Below are 15,634 nucleotides of genomic sequence, written 5' to 3'. Positions count from 1 at the left end.
AATTGATTAAAAATGGTGATTGAAAATCACCAGAGCTCAAGGTGGCATCACCAGATTGCTTATTTGGTCTGAACAGCAGTCCAAAAACCAAATAAATTTGAGTCACAATGATAAAAAAAAAAAAAAACTTAATAAGACACTCACAAAAACATTCCATCATTTAACAGCCGCTTCTGTGACAATGTAAGCTTATGAGGAAAATTTAAAAAAATAAAGCTTCAAAGCCCCGCGCTATTCCTGGGGTCTCGAAGGAGACAGTAGATGTCTCTTTTACAGAACAATCCAATTATAGAATATGAAATTAAAATGATATTTCTGATAAATTGAATTATGAAATGTATATGATACCATAGAGAGGATTTTGGATTTTGTATTGCTTCATCTTCCAGTGACTGACCCAACAATTCATCAGCTGACTGTTTCACCACTAATTCCATCTTTAGCCTTGTATAACATACGTTTCATTTGTTGTCTTGGAGCTCTAAAACTGTTCTTGACTCACACTTTTGGGGACAGCATTATAGTATTATAACAGTAATTTATGTGTTTTCAAACGATGACTCATCATATATTTTGCTGCGGGATGAGCACAGCTGGATCCTGCCATGTGTGAAATTCGACCACGAGGCCGCTGCCGCTAACCACGCTGGTTTTCGGTGCCTAAAGCAGTGCCAGCATGTCTGCTCGGTACTGTCACCACACCAGTATGAGCTGGTGGCTTTGTGGCATACAGTACGAGGTTGTGAAGCTTAATGGGGTGATTTCCCACAGCTAAAATAAACCCGGTACATGAGTTGAACCGGGCAGCTGACATTCACGTCTGCAGCTTGCTGATTGGTAGTTTCCCCTCTTCAGACATCACCTGAGCTCACCTTATTCGTTATTAACAAAGTCAGTTCAGCTCACATGCATTGGTCCTGATGTAATGGTGGGATGAACCTCAAGTTTACAGCCAGAGAGGCTCTGTCAGTTATGTCGGAGGTGATGACTGTGTGTTTGTGTGTGTGTGTGTGTGTGTGTGTGTGTGTGTGTGTGTGTGTGTGTGTGTGTGTGTGTGTGTGTGTGTGTGTGTGTGTGTGTCAAAAACACGATGCCCAGGACCAGCTGGGGAATGTGCAGTGTTGTAATATCTGATCACAGCGTTATTTATAGAGGGGGGGTATCCAGAAGGCATGCTGACACACACACACACACACACACACACACACACACACACACACACACACACACACACACAGAGTTTATTTTATTATAACAGTTTTTTTCTGTGGTTGTGACTCAGTGGTCGTGTTAACAGACAGGCTCAGTTTTCCTCATATGATCTCCTCTCTCTGATTGATGTCTTTACTTGTCTCTGAGCAGGTCTCGCTTGGGCTCAGAGCTTTAGTTTGTACGTGTGTGCAGTCATTACATAGTATTTCTTTGTCTCTAGGGTCATCATTTGCATGCAGTGTGCAGTGAGTGTGAACATGTTTTGGGGCCTCATCTTATTCGCATCGGATGACTTTATGTTCTAACACTGAAATTTAACTTTGGCTTGGTGGAGACTGAGATAAAAAGAAATTCAAATTTTGATAAAGACGTGCAACTAATTGTTTCACTAACACTATCTTACGGTAACAAGTTACAAATCTGTTTTGACTGATATTATCGACCAAATTTTCTGCCCGACTGATGTATTGGTCAGTAGGACAAGACCAGGGCTAAAACACTGGAGACAAACCAGGCCTTTGCTTTGCATGTCGTCCTAGGCTCACCCTCTTTCTAGATATATGAGTTGATACTGACGATACCCTCCTTTCAGCTGCGTAGAGGCGCTGCTGGCTTCCGGAGCTGCTGTGGATTTGTCAGCAGAGGGGGGTCAGACGTCCCTCTTCCTGGCCTGTGAGGCTGGCAGGCTGGACTGTGTCCGGGTCCTGCTGAGCGCTGGAGCCGATCGCTCGCGCACCACAACTGTAAGTCCCATGTCTGTATATGTTACATGTAAAAACCCATTTGAATATAGATGGACACAGCAGTGTAGCTTTACAGTTAGGAGATTCTTGTGTCCTAACATCAATCACTGTCACTGTTTTCCCTCTAGTCCAGTTTAAATCTAGAGTTAAAATCTTTTTTGATAGACTTTAATGTGAGCAAGTATTAGACAGAATCGTCACCATGTTTCTCACTTTCATCGCTCCACAGTACATTGTTTCACACTTATCCCGCTTCACATAAAAGGTTGAAGTATTCTCGAGGGTTTGGTTGTCTGATTGGTGCAAGCTAATTGATGTTTGGGCTCCTGGATCTCCATGGTAACCATAGGGGGCCCGTCAGTTGCCGTGGCAGCATGTGACGAGACCCTATATTTAGTTACCTGCTTTGTTCTACATTTAGCTTTCCTGCTGAACCAGAGCACTGCCGAAGTCTCTATAGAATATCTGACCTCTTCAGCACGGAGGTATTTTTAGACACCAGGAAATGTTGGCCAGTGTGTTGGGTCAAACGTAATGATTTAAAATGGAGGAGGAGCTCTAAACTGGGTTAAGAGAGTACAGTCACTGCTTGTTTTTGTGTGTATGAATCGTAGCTGAATCAAGTTTATTAATTGATAGGTTGATGGACAGAGAAAAAACTAATCGGCAAAATTGATCTTGATAATCAGTCGTTTTAGTATCATTGAATGAAGTTGGGTCAGACATTGCGGTAGCTCTGCACACGTGGACGTAAACTCACCTTTTCCTCCCTGCAGGACGGCTGCACGGCTCTCCACGCGGCCGTGCGCTCAGGACACGTGGACACGCTTCGCCACCTCCTCTGCCACCCGGCTCAGGGTGACACCACGGTGACCCCTGACGCCCTGACTCTGCCTGCTGCCCTGCTGAACCAGGCCAACAATGATGGCTGGACTGCTGCACACATGGCTGCTGCCCTGGGCCTCAAGGTGAGGATGAGATGGCAAACAATGTGATCACGGGGATTTGACTGACATTTCATGGACGTGTTTAAAGGGATAATTCAACGCAGAATCAAAAATACATACTTTTCCTCTTACCTGTAGTGCTTTTTATCTGTCTGGACTGTTTTTGGTGTGAGGTGCAGAGATTTTGAGACATCCACTGTAGAGATGTCTGCCTACCATTAGTCTTGCATAGCCAGTCCCGTCTCTGTTAATGCTAGAGAAAAGTTCAGCTGCACCAATCCTCTTTCTAGTATAGGAAAAACTCCCTGGCTTGTTTACATGTAGTTTGACCAAGGATGCAGTGATGGTGCCCCTGCAAATAGTATCAGGTGGTTTGTGGGGAGGTGAGCTCTGGCATTAAAGCTTCTACCTTATTTATATTCATACCATTAGAGATCAGGCTTGTGTTAAAGCAACTTACCGGTTTTAGGTTTGCAGCTGAGCGGTTGTTGTTGTTCCATATAGCGATGTGGGTTTGAAAACATTACACATAAAAAGCATAAGGAAGTCTGGGAATAGCCACCCAGTGACAGGCTTTATACCTCCAGTCTATATCAGTATGTCAGACTAGACGACTTCAGATGCCACAGACCTTGTTGTGAGCAGTTGCATGTAGGCCCATCTGCTCCTGGACAGGAGGCCAGGTAGCTTTTTATCTCAGGCGAGGAGGATTAATCTTTGTATCCTGCACTGTCAAGAGCACGAGCCTCTAGGCAGTCATATGGTGTAGTTCGGTAGAGAGAAAGTAGTTCCTACATGTTACTGCTCCTAGAAAGATCTGATTTTGGGTAACCAGGCCATGTTTTCTCGAAAGAGTTATTTGAAATGTATTTTAATATGGCAAAAAAAGCTAGATGGATAAATAACACTATAGAGGGAAGTAGGTATCTTTGATTATAGGGTGAACTGTCCTTTTAATATAAAACGGGATGTTTGTAGTGCTGTAACTCCGGCGATACAGTGTGCAGACTATTGTTTCAGCACTTATCCATCAGGAGATGTGTTTCCTCTGCCCTTTAGTGGCCTAAAAACAGTTCAGTGGTTTTAATCTCACAGTTCTATATTGCACTGTATTATACTGTAAACATGTTACCTCTGTTATGTGTATTTATGTACACTACACCGACTCCCCCCCCTACACTTATTATAATCAGTCCACTCCGTCTTCCACTAATGTCCAGGCCGGCCTTCAGTCTCCACAGCGGCACAGCTGACCTTGCTGGCTGAAACATCCCATTCATCTTAAACGAATGCAGGAGATGCCAGACTAGACTAGACAGAGAGTCTGTCTTGAATATGAATGAAGACCAGTCACTGATCTGTGCTTTTATAACAGACACAATCCTCTGTCGCAGAAATGATCGCGCATGTTGTTATACACCCTTTTGTTATGTGCGTACTGTACACCTGTCCTTCTGAGAACAGCTTTTTCAATCATGATCTGTGTGTGTGTGTGTGTGTGTGTGTGTGTGTGTGTGTGTGTGTAGGAGTGTCTGGAGGTGCTGTGCAGCCACAGTGAACAGGACATCGAGAGGAGGGACAAGTGTAATCGCACTATTCATGACGTGGCAACTGATGACTGCAAAGATCTACTTGAAAACCTCCGTGAGTGGCCTCCTGTGTGAGTGCGTATGTTTGCACATGAGTTTGATCCCTTTTAAAGAAGCACTCTGCTTTTTGACCACTGATTTTATCATCTTGGCCGTCAGTGTCTTTTCTTTTTTTAATTCACCAGTGCTGACAGGGATACAGTGTTGTTGACATGTCAAACGTAGCCCAACAATTAAAAACATGAGCACTCAGACGATCAGACTGTCGGAGGTGGATGTCCACATGTTGTGATCTCAGCGTTGCATATTTTTATTTATTTCACAGTGGTTTGTAGGATGACAAAAACTGTTTCCAATGGCCTGATCTTTTGTGAAATACTGATCAGGATTAACAGGGAAACTATGTAAAATGATAACCGTCACTAATATCATGAAAGTCTCCCTCTAGAAACAGTGTTTTGTTTTTTTGTCCTGTCTTGGCTACTGTAGAAACGCTTATATATAGATATTCTAAGGCTCGTTCTAAGGTAACAAAAACACAATGATTCTTAGATTCAGGTGATTATACCCTGATGAAAACTCCCACTAAATCCTACACACTAGACCTTTTAAACACTAAATCACTGTTACTGAAGACCTTTTCTTGCCTCCCTCAGACTTGTACCGGGTCCTGGTGCGTCTCCAGTGTTCCAGTGGAGGTGGAGCGGGGTCCATGTGTCCTGTGGAGGCCCTGGAGGATGAGGCCAAGGGTGTTACCAGCAGCCAGTTGGTGCTGGGCAGAGTTTCGGTCGACCGGACGATGTGTTGGTCTCGGCTGCGCTCCACCCTCAGCCTCATCTTCACCTCCTACCTCCAGACTGTCTGCGGAGATTCTCAGCCGACCAGAGAGGAGGCGCAGCGCCCACTGCTCGGACTCAGTCCAGCCAGTATCGCTTCCATCTTAATAGGTGAGAGGACAGCTGTGTTTTTTATATCCCTGCCCCCTTTATTTAACTCCTTTCCTTGACACTTTCTTTCTCTCTACTTTTTCCTTTTTTCATTTTCTCCTTTCTGGCTGAACACAGTAGACACAACGAACAGATGGAAACAGAGACTTTAGAGATCAGATACATCTGTCTGTTGATGTTTAAGCTGCTACTCTGTTTGTTCTGAGCCTTTTCACAAACTTGTTCAATCACAGTGGCTACCTGCACCTAATTGTGATAAAGAAAGATGAGGTGTACCTGGTTAGCAGTAGTTCCCTCTTGTTGTCTCTCGCTCTCTTCAACTCATGTTGCCAGCATGAGTGTAGGCTTAACACTCTTCTTGAATTGATGGGCCGTATCATATAAAAGCCTGCCTGAAATTAGAGGCCATCTTGGAGGTCCTTTCTGTTTGTCAACAGCCAGTTGTTTCAAATCTAGGATCACTGATTAACTCATTTGACCGTGTTTATATAGTTACCTATGGATTATTGTACCTGTCCAGAAAACCATAACCAGGGTTGCCATACGTTGTAAGAAGTAATGCTGGAAATTATTATTAAACAGTGTCCCCGTCTTTTACTCTCTGTATTAACAAGCTTATCATAACCGATAATGACAATTTGTCCACAGCCCTATTTCATTGTTTCAAGATCCTCAAATGTGAATTCCTTCTGGTTTCCTAATCTTCCTGGATGAAACCTTGTCTTATGGACTGTTGGTTGGATAAAACAACCAACAGTCAGCATAGAATAATATAGAAATATTTCACAATTTAATGCCATTTTCCTGACTAAAGGATCAGTTGATTATGATTCAGAATAACAGTGTAATGAAAATGCCCTTTTGGACCACAGTTAGCTGGGACGCGGTAGAGGAAAAATAGTTCTGTGCAAAAAATTGAGTGTGCAGCTTCATAAAGCCGGATGTTCAATTAGTGAGAAATGGCTCAACCTTTTTCTCACAATCACTGAATGATGTATGAAATTGTTTACAATTACTGAACATTACCAACAGGTTTGACCTGTAAAGCCTCCACAGTTTAATGTGATGCCGCTGCCCGTATGTTCAGCTGAAACGAGATGTGTGGTGTCAGATGAGACGGTGTTTGTTTGGCTGATGGTCAGAGCGTCACACACATGATACTGTTTTTCTTTGTATTGATGAATATTTAATCTGTAGGTGCATATGTTGCTCCTTGGTCTGTCATTTATTTATTTATTTATTTTTCTGGGGATCAGATGTCATTAGTGCGTGGTTGATTCTCCTCAACTAGAGGTTAGATACGGGTTAGAGTTACGTGTGTGTGTGTGTGTTTTGCAGTGCAGGGCTGTGAGTTCAGACTGATGAAAAAGGAAATCGATGTCCTCCGCCTCGAACAGCAGCGTCACCTCCCTCTCTGTCTGCTTCAGTCTTTCCTGTTTGTCTGTTGTTACATTGCCGTGTCACAGGTTTACAGTCTCTCACACTGTTACTGTCTTTTCCACGCAGCAAGGAAGGAGACTGGTGTGTGTGTGTCTGTGCATATGTGTTTTGGGGGATGATGATGAAAGAAAACGGTCGCACTTGAGGGATGCATAATGGATGAGATGGGCGGATGGGGGGGTGCTGGGAGGTGGGGGAAGATGCCAATTTAGGAGAAAATGTTGGTCCTCTGTGTCAACGAGGATCAAACTGCAGACATCCAGACACTCTTTGGTGTCTGGCTTTGTGTCTGTGCGGCTGCATGCGTGTCTCATTTGCTTCAGCATGTCTGGGGAATGTATAAAATATATGCAGACTGTGTGTGTTTTGTGTGTGTGTGTGTGGCTCATGACTTTTCCTGGAAATTTCTTATTCAATTCATCTAGTTTGATGGTTGCCTGTAGACAGCACTGCAACTTCTTAAATGTTTCTTCTATTCCTGATAAATCAATTATTAGATCAGCTTAAAAGTAAGCAACCATTTTGATGTATAGCTCGATTTTTACCACGGCATGCTACAAATCCTACACAAATAAATTGCATAAAACCTATTTGAGCTGAAACAATATATTGAGCTTGATTTAACCAGGCAAGTCGTCAAGTACAAATTCTTAGTGACGATGGTGGCCTGGCAAAAGGTAAAGGCTCTTAAGGTTGATTGATTAATTAATCAATTATCAGAAAAGCAAGCTTTAAGTGCAAATGTAGAAAGTTCTCTGTGTCATCTACAACTTACCTGATAATCAATTAATCATTAAAAGAATATAATATGTAGTGATTCTGCATTAAATTCTCTACACCAGTGTCATATATTTTGTTAAGAAGTGTAGTAATAACAGTGTAATCATAATTGAGAGTAATTGTTATGTTCAGCTCTGGTTTCTGTAGGGCTCAGTCTAATCCTAACAAAACCACCACCAGTTCTACTCTTCACACACCTTTGCTCCACAGTTTTTGTGAGAGTGGAGGAAAAGTAGTTCTGTGTAATATAAAGCCGGATGTTCAATTAGTGAAGAAATGCCTCAGCTTCTTTACTCAGCAGGTTTTCCTTAGGGTGACACAAAAGTGCAGCAATGGTTTGGTAACTTGTGCAGGACAAAATGGGGACTTCGACAAAAGCTATATTATATTTCACCTCAGGGGAATTGAACCCCAACTTTGGAACTGTTTCCGCTCTGCTGCAGAGTGCAGGTCTGTCCGCCTTAAAACTGCTGGTGTGAGTCATCTGTCACTAAACCTCTTACTGAATCGTCAGCCCCTCTGTTCAGTTGCCAGATGACCTTTTTTTTTCATTCCTGTGCTCGGAACATTGTTGAAAGAGCTTAAAGTAGTGCAGTATGTGGTGACTTTCTCTTTTATAGAATAATTTTTTGAGACTTGAGTTGGGACAGTCGTAGTCGTAACATCCTTCAAAGCAATTAATGTTAACTCCCTTCAATGTTTCCTGCACATGTTCTGTATAATAATTACAGTTGCGGTCCAGCACAGGAAGTGAGGGTTGATTTTGTTTGTTCATAGTGAAGACAAATGATAGAAACAGTGTTGTTCAGCATGTTTCTTGATCTACTGTGACCTGCGAGCAGCAACATCATCAGAAGTACAAAGATGTGAGCCGACTCAGTTTTTTTTTTCTGTGGAGGGAATAAAGTGGCCCAAATTATCTGCATGGACATCTTCCTATTAGCACATGATGTTGACTTTAAAAACCCTGTGCTCACAAACACGGATATTTCCCAAAAGGTAGCTTTGTTCTTGCGTTTTGGCCTTTTATGCACATGTAAATGAAGTTTTCAGTCACTGGAAAATGCCCCTCAGGGAAACTCTTTCCAAGGTGGAGATTGTCAGTGTTTATGTTTGAACCTGCAGAATTAGGTCATATCAGTGTACAGTATGTAGCATAATTAGAAAATCTGAACTTGGAGTGTGTTTTATGTAATTGTGAAGTATTTGAGTTTGTTCCAACAATAAAATAGTCATTCTGGCACACATTTTTTACCTCTGCATAGATTAAGAAGGTCGACGTTTCAGTCACCAAGACCTTCCTCAAGTCCAGTGTAGCAAAAACTTAAGAACATAAGGAAATCCAGGTGGAGGACTACATGCATTCAAACTAAATGGAGAGACTTGAGAATGAAGTAAAGAGAACTGTTATTACAGCAGGTGATATGTGATAATGAGTCTTGTCAGAAAGTCTTTGGCTCTTAGACTCTGCAAGAAGAAGAATCCCCCTCATGGAGTCCGGTGGTGGTGGTGGTGGATGACTTTCCTGAGACAGACAGGCAGATTAAACGATGAAGCTGGTGAATCTGCAAACACAGATTGCCGATGGGGAGATGGAGGGCGCACACAAAAAAAAAACAAAACAGCATGAATGAACTAAAGGCCAAAAGACAGTCGTGTTTAAAAAGACAAATGTGGTATTGGATAAAAGTTTCGGCTGATGTTAGCAGCTGATATCGATGGACGGCTGCAGATAATAACAGCAATTGGAAGTGAGCGGGAGTGAGAGGAGGGAGTGAAAGGATGGTTGAGAAATAAACTAAAGACTGAGCGTGCGATGGAGTCGTCTTCCTGTCAGAACTTTCACTGGAGCTTCTTATGATGATATGAATAAAACATGAAGCCTCGTAGGGGAAGACTATGTAAAACGCCGTACAGGATCTTATTGTTCTCTCAAACTGTACCCTCTAGTTTTAGATTGGTTTCTCCATTTTCGGGATTGTAGGTCAAGGACCTTCTCCACTCTACAGGAAATGTATTACACATTTTAATCACTAAAAAACAGTTATGATGCATCTTCTTACACATGATAATGCAAAGAGTATTTGCCCTAATTAGATCCTGTGAGAGAAGCTGTCGTACGGTTTCTCCTACTTCATGAATTAGAGAGGGAGAATATTTTGTGTATTAATGTTTTATTTCTTTTAGCATTTCTATCCAGACGGTACATCACTTGCTTTTATATGTAAATGCAGACATGGCAGAAATAGAAAGGACATATTAAGATAACATGCAGATGAATTATACATTGCAGCGTGTATAATTTATGCATACTGTACACTGTATGTGTGTTTGTGTATGCCGACAGCATCGTTTGGCATTTCATAGTATTTGTTATCATTTGTGTGTTTGGTTTGTTTGTTTGTTTGTTTGTGTGTGAACTAATTTACACTCTGTACAATAACTGTGTGTACACTCATTCTATCCTAATGTGTCTCTGCTTTTGTCTTCCAGGAGATACTGAGTGGTTGCCAGGTCAGGAACTGCCCTTATCCCCCTGGGACCTGGTCAGGAAGCCTCTCAGCCAGTGCATCACCATCCGCCTCAAAGGTACAAACCTGGCAACCAGAGTCTGTGTGTGTGTGTGTGTGTGTGTGTGTGTGTGTGTGTGTGTGTGTGTGTGTGTGTGTGTGTGTGTGTGTGTGTGTGTGTGTGTGTGTGTGTGTTCATTCTGCAGCACTGGGCCAAAACCAGAATCAGAGCTACAATCACTGAAAACAAATGCCATTTGGTGGATGAAAGCGCCTCACAAATGAATTTGGATGCATTTGTAGTGTGGGCAGAGATGTACCAGGACCTGCCTACTGAGACACACAGCATGGAGGAACATTAAAGCCAGGACATTTTTTTAACTACTATTGAGCATTTTGACTAAATAATAACAACCAGCCCTAATCTAAACTAACTCTGAAGTGTAACTGATGAAATGAATGTCTCTGGATCTCTTGGATCTTCATCCAAAAGTTAATGGGGTCTGTTCTGGGCCAAAACCCATCCTCCATCCAAGTTTCTTGGAAATCCGCTGAGAAGCTTTTACGTAATCCTGCTGGGAAATCAATCAACCAATAAAATGGACAAAGGGGAAAACACAGTCTCCTAAGCAGAGGTAAAAATATGCTATGATTATTGCAACTCATGTGTTGGGTATTTAAAAATTTTAAAAAGTTCTGCATAGATGTAGATGCATGGTATTTCTTTGCAAAGCTGATTCACAGGCATGTGATACATTCAAAATAATTCCCAAAACTTCTATCTGCTGCTCTTCCAGTATGACATGATACTTATGTGGATTTGGTAGTTCTTCAGGCATCACAACTTCCCAGAATCCAATGCAATTTCCTCAGATTGATTATTTAGTCCAAACGAAAGACTGGCAAATATCATATCCAAAGACTAAAAAAAGCAACTATCGTCACATTTAATAAACTGGAAACAGCTAATGTACTTCAAACAATTCTTTGATTATCAAAGTGGTTTGAGATTTTTCTTTCAATCAATTAATCAACTAATTGTTGCGCTGGTGGCTGTTGTTAATCATCCCTACAAACGGTCTGTTTGTCCAACCAGATGAAACTTCTTCAGTGAGGAAACCAAACCATGTTACTGCAGCCACTCTCTGCCTCCTTACCTGATAACGACACACTAGAGATCCACGACACAGTTTTATCCTTAAGACTCTTCAGTTAATACATGATATGATGGCATTCAGGGATAAAGGTGTTGGCCTTTTTTTGATAATGAAATATCCAAGCTCTCACAAAATTAAATTCATCTTTGTTTCACACCATGTTGAAAGACATAACTGGGAGCAGTGCAGGGCCGGAGACAGCAGCAGAATGGTTCCTCAGACACCTCTGTTAATGATTATAGATGAGTCACAGCGGCAGCCCTGAGCAGCAGACTGTCTCGCTCTACAGATATTGGAATAATCTTTCTTACTGTCTGCTGCAGCTTCGCTTTTGCTGCCTCCATTCCTTGAATTACTTTATCTAGTGCATTTCTCGTCTCAGTGAGTCAGGAGAAATAAAAAGACTGAACAATAGTCTGGCACTGTTTAAAATCAGGGTGGGCAGCAGCCAAGCTCTCCATCTCTCTCCACCTCCTCGCCTCACTCGTTCATCAGTTCTTTTCCTTTTCTGCCTCTCTCTGCATCTTTTCTCCGTGTCTGCCTTCATCCCCATCTTCCTGGACGTCCTCAGGTCCACAGAAACCTCCCCGTCGATCCACCGATCTGCGCTGTTATGGCGTTGAGCCAGGAAACAGCCAGCATTTCAGCTTTCACCTTCCGCTTTTTCAACTGTTAACAGGCTTCAGGTGGAAAAAAGTCTATTCTGAAAACTAAGGATTGATGAGAAATGACTGGACAATCATTAAGTGGAAAACATGACAAATGCCTATGCTTTCATATAAGACACAAGATAGATAGAAGATAGAATGGTTGCATCAGATTTCCCAGAAAGCAGCAAACTTTAAATTCACATGAAGGCGCCTGGGGAAAAAAATGTAATGCAGTGCTATTATAGGTTAAACGAAGAACATTTTCATTCACCTCCAATTAATTAATTCAGAGAATCTTTTAGTTTGTGTGCAGCAGCATGGACAATGCTTAATAGGTCTAACAGTAAGCATACAATTTGACATGTAATGTAAATCAAGTTTTTTAAAAATCTACTTGGGTTGAGATTTCTCCTGAGAAAATCCACTGCTTATAGACTCAACACTGATTTGACTAATCTCAAAGTGTCTCAGAGCCATAATTAGTGAAATAATAATGCGCTTCCTACGAGAAAACTTTCCAGGAAATTACAGTCCCGTCAGATAAAACATTGCCATTAAATGTATTAAGGTGGACTTTATTTAAAGTATTAGTATAAAGCTGTAAGGTTGTTGAAACTGGAGCGACGAATGTGATCAAATTGCTGCTTGTCTGGAGAGTGTACGAACATTGATGGTAGGAAATGGAACAGTGGCGTTGTGACAAGCTGATGTGCGTCAAGCTCATGATGACACATTTCAAGGAGCTGTAGGCGTGTGGTCTGAACATAGAGAACAATGGATGTTTCAATGCATGTGAGAGGTTTTTGGTGTGTGCTTTCTCTTTTGAAAATCTTAATTTACTCAAAAGAACAGCTCTCCCCCCCACGGGTGCTAATATCTCTGCCACTGCACAACACAAAACCCAGCGTTTATTCATTAGTTTGTTCTATAAAGGAGCCCAGAAAGGAGACAAATTATGCCGGGCTGCCAGCTTGACTAGATTGCTTTCATTCAACTGGGAAGTTTTGTGCCTAGTAGAAAACAAAATCACTTCATCAAAGGTGAATTAAACAAAAAGAGGTTAAAGTGAAATTATCGACAGTATGTGAAAAAGTGAAGAAATACTACTTTCTACATTATGTAGAAGGTATTGGTCACTCATTTTTGCTGAGATATTTGCTGAAGTTTACAAGCTTACCAGCTAGCCTAGCCTGTTTGTCTCATGGTGCCACTTTGGACTTTAACGGGTGATGGAGGCCTGATTCCGTTACCCACTCACTCAGTTTCTCTTCTGGTATTCCCTGCTGAGGTTAAAGGGAACCAATCTAAAAGCAGATGTGTCATTACTCTACAGCAATTACATGGTGAAATCAACATTTGCTTCATAATGATGCATTTCAACAAAAAGCTTGTTTATCAGCAATTTGAAATGAGCAAATGGTGATTTTTTTTTTTTTGGGGGGGGGTAACAGTTTCAATACTATTTTTCCACTCCTAAATCAACTTGCACATTGTTGTGCTTAAAATGAAGTACGTAAGCCTTGATATATTAATCTTTTAATAAATAAAAATGCTATTGAATATCAATTTCAGTTATTATTGTGACAAGAGTAGTTTGCATCTCCCAGGAATATTTTGTTTCAGTAAAAAAATCTTCTTGATTCAACCAAATTCTTGCAACAAACAGTATTAGACATCTAAAGAAAGTGAACACATCGGATCATCATGGAAGATTTTGAGGCACAAGCGAAATTATTGATGTCTCAAGCTGATAGTCGCCACTTTGTCCAATATAACTGTGAAGTCTTTCAGAATTACTGTTTGGGAATGTTTCCGTGAGGGTCTAAATAATTCTGTACCCTCAGAATCAGTGAGTGAGGATGAGTAAATGTTTTTGATTCAGTGTGTATTTCTCCGGAAATTAATTTGTCCTACTCACTGATAGGAAGCATTAAGAGCTATTGAGTGAGTAAACAGCCGCACTGAGCGCTCACTCTGTATTAATTAATTGACAATAGCGCTCAGATTTTCTTTATCTGAGGCCTTCAGCTAGAAGCACAGATGTTGACTGTCATCCAACATGTGGTGTTTAAGTTTCAGGACAGTCTAACTTAGAAAGGGCACCTTGAGATTTTGCAGCTGCGTGATGTAACCGAAGAGTTGAGGCTCACAGTTGTCGCCTGCTGACACTGAGCATGTAAACCTGAGCCGATTTGGGGATTTATTGTGTGAATTTTGTGCGTGTGTGTGTGTGTTTGTGACAGGTCTGTCTGAGACGTGCCTCGATGAGCTGGCTCTGGAATACCTCTTCCCCCTGCCGCTGCTGCACAACTGCGTCCGCCTGGTAGGAGCGCACACACACTCATGCAAACACAGTCGCGCAGAACAACACACAAAGGACTGCGAGGGATTGAGGGATTAGATGAGTAAAACGTCGGGAAAATAGTGGAGGGAGCTTGAAGACTGCAGCAGGAGAGTGGTGAAGAAAGGCAGAGGAGAGAAAGAGATGATGTGATGGACGGATGAAAGGAAACTGAGGATTTCAAGTGTTTTCTAACAGCTACACTGCCCCCTGCTGGCTGAAGATGTAAGCGCTGAAGGGAGTAAAGGCAAGAGTCTGTCTTCACGAATTAACATTTTTAAAAGAGCGATAAAACACATGACAGCGCATGTAGATAAAGAAAACATCAATGAGGGAACACACAAAGAAACCCAGCAGAGATTTAATGAAGCAGCATCTGTTAATGTCTGAAGTCTTCATGACTGATTTCCATTTTTGACAGCAAGTTGATGCTCTAATCCACAGAGACTTGAGTCTGACAGTGAGGAATGTTTCACAGATTAGATTGTCGCTGTAGTGCGCAATTGAGTTAACAGAGGTTGGGCTGCAACTGCTGTATTATAGATGAATCGGTGTGTTATTTTCCCATTTTTGAATCAATAATTTAATCCATGAAATGTCACAATTGATGACAGATGAACCTCATGCTTCATGCTCAGTGTTGTGTTCACTTTCATTTAAGGTGAAGTATATAAAGTGCATTTTCTTTTCAATGGGAGTGCTTTGGGCATAGCATCAAAATCTCTATTTTTAAAACACTAAGAAGGCTCGACACAACATGGAACTTTGCTCGTAGTATCACCAGGGTCTCTACACATGAACACGAGCACTGAGAACATTGTTCGTGTACACAGAGTTTACTAATAAGAGAGTTTTTGAACAACTCAGCTTAGTAGTAGCTTGTTCCGCTAGCCGCCGATCACTAAAGTGCCCATAGCGCTCCCATTTAAAATGAGTTTGACCTGAAAAATACGGTAAATCATAAAAGTGCCTCTTTCATCATTCACAAAAAAAATCTCATTTAGATTCATGTTCATTCATGATCGCACATTACATTTTTTTTTAGGTATTTAGTTTATGCCATTAATCAGAGGGCAGCAGCAGTACATGCAGCCAGTACCGAGTATAACATATGGAATAAGGTAGTAATGACGTCTGACACTGCTAAAGAGGGTTAATGTGAAGCCAAAGCTGTTCATTAACAGAAATCATGCTGCTTCTCTCTCCCTGTCCAGGTGGAACAGTATGGAAACCTCATCTTTCACGGACTTCAGGGCAGCTGTCAGGAGTACATCGCCAGCCTGGTTGCTCGCTGCATCAAGGTACGTCCAGTAGCTCA

General features: G+C 41.7%; 1 protein-coding gene across 1 annotated transcript in view; it reads left to right on the top strand.

The window, feature by feature from the left end:
- Nucleotides 1-15,634, top strand: part of cttnbp2 (cortactin binding protein 2) — an 88,313-nt gene that overhangs the window by 63,061 nt on the left and 9,618 nt on the right. Inside the window, exons 7-13 of the mRNA XM_037107224.1 lie at nt 1,805-1,955; nt 2,732-2,923; nt 4,429-4,546; nt 5,148-5,438; nt 10,152-10,247; nt 14,219-14,298; nt 15,531-15,617. Coding sequence (XP_036963119.1) covers nt 1,805-1,955; nt 2,732-2,923; nt 4,429-4,546; nt 5,148-5,438; nt 10,152-10,247; nt 14,219-14,298; nt 15,531-15,617 — 1,015 coding nt within the window. The remainder of the gene's footprint in view (nt 1-1,804; nt 1,956-2,731; nt 2,924-4,428; nt 4,547-5,147; nt 5,439-10,151; nt 10,248-14,218; nt 14,299-15,530; nt 15,618-15,634) is intronic.

Source organism: Acanthopagrus latus, chromosome 8 (assembly GCF_904848185.1).
Source record: "Acanthopagrus latus isolate v.2019 chromosome 8, fAcaLat1.1, whole genome shotgun sequence".
NCBI lineage: Eukaryota > Metazoa > Chordata > Actinopteri > Spariformes > Sparidae > Acanthopagrus > Acanthopagrus latus.
Note: the sequence above shows the minus strand (reverse complement) of the source record. Positions and strands in the feature narration are given on the sequence as shown.